This window comes from Pistacia vera, unplaced genomic scaffold, assembly GCF_008641045.1.
Source record: "Pistacia vera cultivar Batoury unplaced genomic scaffold, PisVer_v2 Contig265, whole genome shotgun sequence".
Lineage (NCBI taxonomy): Eukaryota > Viridiplantae > Streptophyta > Magnoliopsida > Sapindales > Anacardiaceae > Pistacia > Pistacia vera.
The window spans coordinates 1,172,111-1,181,668 of NW_022196074.1; the positions used below are offsets into that span (position 1 = coordinate 1,172,111).

Consider the following 9,558-nt stretch of genomic DNA (forward strand, 5'->3'; position numbering starts at 1 on the left):
GTTTCGGGATCCTTTCTATTGGATGTAATGAAGTAAAAATTCTAACTTTTTCAAGATAAGAAGCATTGCTTTATTGAAAAGTTTTGTGAAATAGAGATAGGGTTATATTTCAGATTTGGGGATATATATAAACGGCAAGGCATATACCTATGAGAGTATGGGCTAGGTATATATATGGCTAGGTTACTAGACTGATAATTGGCACATTAATCATGTAAAGCAACCCAAATTTTGTTTAACTTAATTAAGAGATATTGTTGGTTAGTTAGTGATATATATATATATATATATTCCAGATGTTTGGAATACTAATTGCCAATTGCATCACCCAACTGATTGAATTTATTCTGGACGGCATTGTCAAAATCATCTGCTTACCACACTTAGAATTTAGGATAACCACTGAATCATCAACTTACTTTCTACATTAGGCCGGTGAAAACTGATACCACTAAAATTTAACTCCTGTTGATTGATAAGAAACTTTGGAATAACATAAAAGCCTAATTCCATGGAAGTGAATGCTTCACTTTCACACAAATCTAACATAAATTAAACAAGTATTATACAACAAGCTAACCTCTCACATCTATGCCTTCAATAACATGTCAACACCTGCATAAGTATAGATAAGTATATAATTGAGATATTTTCATTTAACATTTTTAATTCACTTTTATTAAATCAATTTGATAACCCTGATGTGGTACCAAGTTCAGGTGGAACTTATATTTATATAAAAGAAGAAAATGCAGTATACGATTCCATAGAGGGAAACAAGATGATCAAACTTAAAATGAATCCATTTTAGACTTTCATGTGTTATGATCCAAACTGTTCATATGTAGCAACTCTTTGTGCTACAACTGTGGAAGAATCAAGTCTAATTATTCTTGAGTTTTAGTGAAGAAATCTTTAAGTTAGCTTTAACAAAGTATGGATGCTTGTCACATCTTTTCAAAGTTTAAGATGAGAAAATTCCAAAAGATCAGGTCAAACTCCTTCCTCACTGAGTGATTCCTCTTACAATTAAGCTCATTTCAAAATGGTTGGGCCTTTTTTTCTACTTTTTTCCTTTTGCATGCTTCACAACAGAAACCTCTTTGGGTCTTGGGGTCCTAAAAAGCTGTGTACGAGTGATAGAGAAAAGGGTTTCAATGTCATTTTACTGTCGTTACAAGGACAACTAGGTACTTTCAATAAAGATAGAGACACTTATTTGGGGTTCTCCATGACCTTTAGGAAAAGAATCTAGCAATATAGACTCTCCAAAATGCATATTTAAACCCCTCTCTTCTCCTCAACCTTCGCACGGAAAGCCAACAACAACAAAACCTTCATTTCATTTCGTCTTTCTCAAACATGGAAAACATTCATCAATCTTCAGTCAACAACACTAATTTCTCCTCAAACTATCTCCAATCTCTTTCCCAAACCCCTCACAGGCTCAGGAAGAGAATGCTAGCCACATGGACACCAGACCAAGAGCTAAATCAAGTGAGGTTAAGGTCTGGTGCAGACATGAAAAGGAAACTCACGTGGTATGATTTAGTGGCTCTTGGCGTTGGTGGCATGCTCGGTGTTGGTGTTTTTGTCACCACTGGCCCTGTGGCACTTGAAATCTCCGGCCCTGCTGTCTTCATATCTTATATTATTGCCGGAATATCAGCTCTTCTTTCCTCCTTGTGTTACACTGAATTTTCTGTACAAATTCCTGTTGCCGGAGGCGCCTTCAGTTATCTACGAGTGACCTTTGGTACGGACGGTTACAACATTAACTTTTGCCTTTCTCCTTCCATAAAAAATGATCATCACCTCTTCATACAAATTGATGCGTTGTTGTTAAATTAATTTATCAGCATTCTTATCAGAGCTAAATCTCAAATCCTTAAAAGAACATGACCAAACTTAAATGACTTTAGATATAAAAATTATATTTTCTTATCTTTCTTCTTTCAATCTATATTTTCTTACAGCGGTTATAAATATTGGAATTTTATAGGAGAGTTTGCTGGGTATTTTGCCGGGGCAAACATTCTGATGGAGTATGTATTGTCAAACGCTGCGGTGGCTAGAAGTTTTACGGACTATTTTTGCCAAGCTGTTGGAGAAAATCATTCAAACTCATGGAGAATAGAAGTGGATGGACTAGTAAAGGGTTACAATATGTTGGATTTACCGGCTGTCGCACTTATTCTTCTTCTCACTCTCTGTCTGTGCCACAGGTTTGATCTCTTACTACCTTTTCCTTGTTCACCATTTAGTATTTAAAAAAAAAAAAAAAAAAAAAAATTGAGTGCAGACAGATTTCTGTAACTCAACTATCTTTGACAAAGGGCAAGTGGCCATTTGGCTTAGTTATGTTTATTAATTGCTTTGGAGAAATGGAGCTTGATGTTGGATTTTGAGTGTTTACTATCACTGGATTTTTCCTCATGATAGATTTAATATATATTATTTTTGCGATTAGTGTAAATAATATATTGTTGTTGTTTTATATGTATCTTTCTAACAATCCGTATTCACAGACCATATTGGTTTTATTTCTTATTTTATTTTCTGTGGTCTTTACTGTTTAAGTTGTTTTGAAAGTGATTGAAGTTTGAATGGTTTTTGGGACTGCAGTACGAAGGAAAGCTCGTTGCTGAACCTTATTATGACAGTGTTCCATGTGATTTTCTTCGGATTCATCATAATTGCCGGTTTTTGGAATGGGAGTTCTGAAAACTTGGTAAAGCCAGGAGGGCTAGCTCCTTTTGGAGCTAAAGGCGTTGTTGATGGAGCAGCCATAGTTTACTTCAGCTATATCGGGTATGACTCAGTTTCAACCATGGCAGAAGAAATCCAAAACCCTTCTAAAAGCCTACCGGTAGGCATTCTGGGTTCTGTTCTCACTGTTTCCCTTCTATATTGCCTCATGGCCTTATCTTTGTGCGTCATGGTGCCTTACAACCAGGTCAGTAAATCTTAATTTGATCAAATAAACCCAAAACATAATATGTACTGTTTCCAAAGTCCTGCCGCAATTACAAGTACTCCTAATAATTAGTGATCATTCTTGAAATGATTATATAGATAATAAAAACAGCATCATTTTCAATCGCTTTCCAAAAGATTGGTTGGGAGTGGGCGAGCAATGTGGTTGGGGCCGGAGCAAGCTTGGGAATTGTTGCTTCTCTCTTGGTTGCCATGTTAGGCCAAGCCAGGTACCTTTGTGTTATTGGAAGGGCCCATCTAGTGCCTTCGTGGTTGGCCAAGGTGCATCCTTCCACAGGAACCCCATTCAACGCCACTCTCTTCTTGGGTATGTCTATCTATCTTTTCTAAATTAATTTTAATCTTATCCATCCACTATTATCACTATAATATTAAAATATTGTTTCCATGCTTGCGTAGGGCTTTGCACAGCATCAATTTCACTCTTCACAGACCTCCAAATTGTGCTAGATTTGATCTCCATCAGCACGCTCATGGTGTTCTACCTAGTTGCCAATGCTCTCATTTACCGTCGATACGTGATCATTAGCAACAATCCCCCGTCTCACACACTCTTGTTCCTCTTCATTCTCTCATTCAGTGCTTTTGGTTTCTCCATGTCATTGAAATTTGGGCAACATTGGTGGGGTTTGCCACTGTTTGGTGGGTTAATGGTAATAATCACAGTCTTCTTCCACTACACTGTACCCTGTCTGAGCCATCCTGGAGAATGGTCAGTGCCACTCATGCCATATCCAGCTGTTATATCCATTTTCCTTAATGTCTTCCTCATGACCTCGCTTAAGATCCTTTCCTACCAAAGATTTGCCGTGTGGGCTTGTTTGATATCTTTGTTTTATGTGCTTTATGGTGTTCACTCAACTTACGAAGCTGAAGAGATGAAAATGGGTGTTGAAGAAGCTCGAATCCCATCAATCCAACAAACTAAGCTAGACATTCAAGTGCTTTAATTAAGTGTCGACTGTATGCTTTTTTTTTTTTTTTTTCATCTTTCTATCTACTTTATTTTTCTTTTGTAATCTCGATCTGATTAGTTGTTGGTTGTTATAATGTAAATTTCCATGGAATACCTAGTAAGCAAAAAGGGATTCCCATCAAATAGAGACACAAATAACTGGATAAAATGTAAGTGTGGCTGAAGTAAATGAAAGATTAAGCATTTGAGAGAGAAAGAGAGTTTGTCTTTGATCTTTGTTTAGTGACACTTTTTCTTTTCTCCCATCTGTCATGTTAAGGAGCAAAATGTCAAGAATATTCTCTTTTTTTAAGGAGTCGTAAAGATGATCATGTAATGATGGATACAATATTGAACCTGTTGGGAGACTGTAGGCTAACATTCTCAATTTTGTCATTTACTAGCTCATTCGAAATTGCCATCGTCATCTTTGAGAGAAAGAGAGAGGAGATTGCCCTTATATAAAGGAGGTATGATTACCCAATTGATTAGAACCAAAAACCTTTTAAGGAGATGGCCCGGAAATTTCTTCGTAGTTGAGCATTAGCTAGAGAGGAAAATATTGGCATTGACCTTGTCGGTTGTGAAATTATTTAAACAATATCCACAGTGTAGCTAATTCAATCTAAGCAGGAGAATAAAACCATATCGAGATGGGCTTCCCTGTTTAATTTTTAGCATATTGCCAGACCTTTTTAATTAAATTTAAAAAAAGAATCAGGTTAGTGGGTTATACTATTATTGACTTGAATAATCCTTTAGTGGGATCAGATTACGTTGTACTTGGCTGCTGCCACTGTTCAAAACCATACTCCACATCTACCCTACCTTTTATTGTTTGTTTCATATCAGTGGCCCTCTATTTTATGTGCATTTTCTATCTTTTACGCTGCGTTCACATTTCTTTTTTACTTTTTATTTTCATTTTTCTTCCCCACTTCTCAAAAATAACAGTGTAACTGTTATCTGCTTTACCTGAGTGCCCCATTTAATGCCCATTTACCTTTGATTGCTGCCTGTCCTTGTGTTCAAAACTTCAAACACTAATCTGATTTTATCAACAAACCATTTTAGCAGAGGATGATGGAGTACAACTCATAATGTGAAATTTTGAAATGGCTTACAAAAATAATAAATCCATACTTAAATCACTTTTTTTTTTTTTAACCAAAGTATTTGAGTCAACTTATGTACATCTCGACTAATCTTCAAATAGGACTAATGCAATAACCCATTGCCACGGCCCCCACTTAAATCGCACATGTTTAGATAGGAAATCAAACTTAAACCCGTACGTTTATCCACACTATCTTCAATTCGCCCTAACAATCTAGGCTATTTACAAATGGATTCCTACTACAATAACGTCTAAGAGAACTTACTGAATTGTTATAACTTCTGCAATTGCAATAGCTATAGTTCCGAAAAAATATCTTTAGACATACTGGCGTCAATTCATGTCACCCAAAAATAGTTATGAAAACATCCATAAAGGAAGGATATACAAGACATGAACATCAACAAGTTGTGCCTTGACAAACCCTAAATTTGAGGAGGAAATTTAAGTTGGTATACATACTACAAAAGAAAAAATGGTACCCTTCACGAAAAGTCGTTCATATTAGGAGAATGAAGACCCTCTGATTTTGGTTCATCATCACTGTTAATAAATAAGTTGATCTAATTTCATAAAGATGAAAGAAATTTAAGGGTGAAAAGCTGTATATAAACACATTAGGACACAATTAAAAACTCAGAGCCATATAAAACATGTAACTCAAATTGCCTCGGGGTTAAGTGCAGTTTCCGACTGGTGCCATGCATTTGGGACTTCTGCAGGTCACTGTCTTCGCTAAGCAAAAACTACATAGAACTGACCAAATTTCAAACGCAAATCTGGTCCAGAATCAATCAAAAGTGACAAACCCATGTTGGTTTGAAGGAATACTCTAATTTCAGAATAGAAGTGGTATTCAATCCCATGGTTGGCTATATACAAACTACATTGTCAATAAAATTCATGGCAAATACCACACTTTAACAAAGGGCAACAGAAAATGAAATTAGTACATAGATAAAAGGTGATGACTCCACAGTCCAAATAAGGATTTATACCATTAAGTTAAAACCAATGTCCAACACAAAAACTTCCATATGATTCTTTAGGAATGCTATTGCAAGGTAAAAGTAATATACACAAACACATGAAATTCATAAGAAAATGCACTTCATTTTATCAGTTTTTTTTTTTTTTTTAACATCCTACTAGTCTAAAAAGAAGGAAGGAAAGTAGGATTTGACAAACTCAGATTAAATAGCCAGGACAAAGGTCAAAACTTACGGGTCAAACTATTTGTCACCCACCTTCAGAAAATAGGACCATATCCCAAAACTTAATGTGATGACAAAGGAACGCCATTCAAAGTGTCCCTTCTTCAAGGAAAATTTGAAAAAAGAACAAAAAATGCTACTTCATTGCATCAGCTAACCTCCTTATCCACAATCCAATGTTATGATTCAAGCATCATCCCATTTACACCTCATCTCCATCCCCCATTCTGTTAGGTGACACTACCTCTACCTTCACTTTCACCTTCCTCTTCTTCTTGTTTTCCGACAACCCTGTAAAAAAAGCATCCAAAATATATTGCTGTGACTCAAGCATCATCTGGTTTTGTTTCCTCTCCGTCTCCATCCGTAATTTCTGAGTCTCCCTAGCCATGTCCATCTTCATCTTCTCCATCTTCAGAAACCTTTCAGTCAAAAGAGTAATTGACGAAACCAACTCCTCAAATGGATCTAAACCTCTCTTAACCCCACCACTTCCGTTCTTCTTCCCAAACTTCATTCTTGAGGAAGAGACATACTCATTTACACCATGAAAGCCGACACTGGAATTCAAATTCCTATCAACACTACCATAACTCTTCAACCTGCTTCCCAAGGGCACAAAATCCCCATCGTGAAAGGTTTTAGCATAATACTCACTTCCATTACCAGCCACATAATCAGCATCATGATCAGAACAGGAATTAATGTTAAAATTACCATCAATCTTGCTATAATTTTTTGGCTTAAACCCTGACGGTGGCACCAAAATCCTATCACCTAGGGTTTCAACAGGAAACCCATCAATGTTGTAATCATCAATCTTCCTATAACTTTTCAATCTATGAGCCACAAAATTCCTATCACCTTGCATTTTCACACCAAACCCAACTGCATAATCACGATCAAAACCAATATTGGACCTCAAATCACCAATAGTCTCTACGTAATCCTTTGCCCTAGACTCTAAATTAACCAAATTACCATCACTTAAAATTTTTAAACCAATTCCACCTCCAAACTCATCATCCTCAAAATCAATCTTTCCATAATTCCTTAAAAACCCACGTTCTAAATCACGATTAAAACCCAAACCTTGATTCAAATCATCGTCCATTTTCCCATATTTGCTCATCGACTTCTTCTCATTCACAGTTTTTAAGCGAAACCCATCACCATCGGCAATCTTCTGATCGAAAATATCACGATCTCGGTTATTAAATACAGCGGTTGAGGATGAGGCAAAATTCATAGAATCCAACAAAGGAAAAAGGTCCCAAGAAGAAACGAAGCGACCTGGAGCCGCGAGGGAGCGCTGTTTCTCAGAACGGTAGCGTTTGCGTAACTTCTCGATCTTGTGGCGGCACTGAATGGAGGACTTGGGCGCAGCGAGATTAGCAGCGGAAACGTCAGAGGAGACGGCGACCCAATCGGAGGTACGGAGGTTGCCGCGGTTGAGTGAGAGCCATCGGGTAGAGTAAGCGTTGATGAGGGCTAGGGTTTCATCATGGGTCCAGCAGGGCGGTGGGACCCGACGAGTGGCGGTGGGTGTAGCAGGAGTTGACATAATGATGATGATGAAAGTAATAGAAGAAGAATAAGAAGAATGGGGCGTAAGTGAGGAGAGGAGAGGTGGTCATAATGTAAGGATTAACGGAGGGAGATGCTAAAGTGCGCAGGGGGGGTGGAGTGTGAAGTGCGCACACACAGGTAATCAACTACTCCGCCACGATCGTCGCCAACCACTATCACAATATCCACTCACCCTCAGCCCACTCCCGTTTCTTCCGTACGCTTTGGCTTTTGGAATTTTGAATAGGATGAGTGCGTGGTTTCAGGCTCAGCTGTGCCCGCTGCCGAGTGAACCTGCATTTCCTACTTTTGTTTGATCCAATTACTTTTTCGCTCTAATGGGCTATGACCCCCTAATAATGGGCTCAGACTTAGATACTTGAGCCCATCATAACCATTTTCATTAATTTATTAATATTAGAAATATATATTAATGGTTAGAACAAACAGGTGTTTTAATTGAATTTAACTATTTTTTTTTTTAGTATTCAGGGTGTTCGAGTCAGTTTACAGGTACCTCAATTAATCTTCCAAGAATTTGAAGTTAACAACCAGATAAGTCTCCAGTGACTACCCCTTATTAATAGTTATAGGGATTTAAACTCAAGTTATCTTGAGTAATACATTCAAGAGTCATAAACAATTCGCCAAAATTCTCAAGATTATAAACGGAGCTAAAGCATTTACTTTAATTCAACACCCACAAATTATTATACCTATAGATGAAATTTATAATTCATTGAACAATCTGTTCGTATTACCAATCCAAGATCTACTAGTTAGATTTACTAATTTCGTGTATATAAGATATATTTAGTTAATTACAATGAGTCATTGAAATTATATGAGTATGGTTTCGTAATATTAACCTAAGCAATGCCAACATGCATTGCGATAATCAGGGGCTATAGGATGAATCATTAGAATTTTCGTTGTATGTCAACAAAAGAACAATTGGTTTCATTTGGTTGACATACTAAAAATTGTAATATCACATTATACCACTAACATAAAATAGTTTATATGTAACCAATTCCCAACACAAAAACGTTGAGTTGCAATAAATAACATCATCACAATTAACGAAAGTATCAAAGTAATAATATATATTCAACATATAAACGTAAACAGTAACCGTAATTGGTATGTTTTATACGGAAAAAATGCATTCAAAAGGAATTCATCTTTAGACACCATAATACTTGAATGAGGTTGTAATGAAAACAAAACAACCACCCTATCGAACATATTATAAATATAGTGCTAGAATTTGAAACAATACTAAACTAGGATCAAACATTTCATTCTTAACATATTTATATATAAAACAAAATGTTGTGTGTGATTTTTCCATCAAGCTTAGAGTATCGTGAGATTATAGCCTGATCCAAAACCAGTTGGACTCCGCCGACTGTTCGACCTAGCATAAGCTCGTCGAGCTACAACTCGACCCAACACAAGCTAGTCGTAAACAATCCGCATAGTCGTTCAACCAATTCCCAAATAACTTTAGATCTCAGATATCTCAGAAGGGATGAGATTGATAGCAATCTTTGTACAATCACAATGCCCAATTGCGAGAATATCGAAGTTTCATTTAAATTCAATTGTGATCCATTTATTTTTGCTTTTTCCTTTGTACAAACTCTATATATAAACCCCTCAAACAATGATAAAGAGGTTGGAAAATATTCCTAGAATTACTA

At 36.6% G+C, this 9,558-nt stretch overlaps 2 protein-coding genes across 2 annotated transcripts; one reads left to right on the plus strand and one right to left on the minus strand.

Annotated features, from left to right (window-relative positions):
• The first annotated feature begins 1,326 nt into the window (after positions 1-1,326).
• On the plus strand, positions 1,327-4,163 carry LOC116133124 (cationic amino acid transporter 6, chloroplastic-like). Its single transcript, XM_031418803.1, has 5 exons — positions 1,327-1,756; positions 2,003-2,225; positions 2,626-2,956; positions 3,076-3,304; positions 3,397-4,163. The coding sequence occupies exons 1-5, from the start codon at positions 1,363-1,365 to the stop codon at positions 3,945-3,947; spliced, it is 1,728 nt and encodes a 575-aa protein (XP_031274663.1). The 5' UTR covers positions 1,327-1,362; the 3' UTR covers positions 3,948-4,163.
• Positions 4,164-6,192: 2,029 nt separating this feature from the next.
• On the minus strand, positions 6,193-8,125 carry LOC116133127. The gene has a single exon (XM_031418808.1). It carries the CDS (start codon positions 7,845-7,847, stop codon positions 6,486-6,488), a length of 1,362 nt encoding a protein of 453 aa, XP_031274668.1. The 5' UTR covers positions 7,848-8,125; the 3' UTR covers positions 6,193-6,485.
• Positions 8,126-9,558: the final 1,433 nt, after the last annotated feature.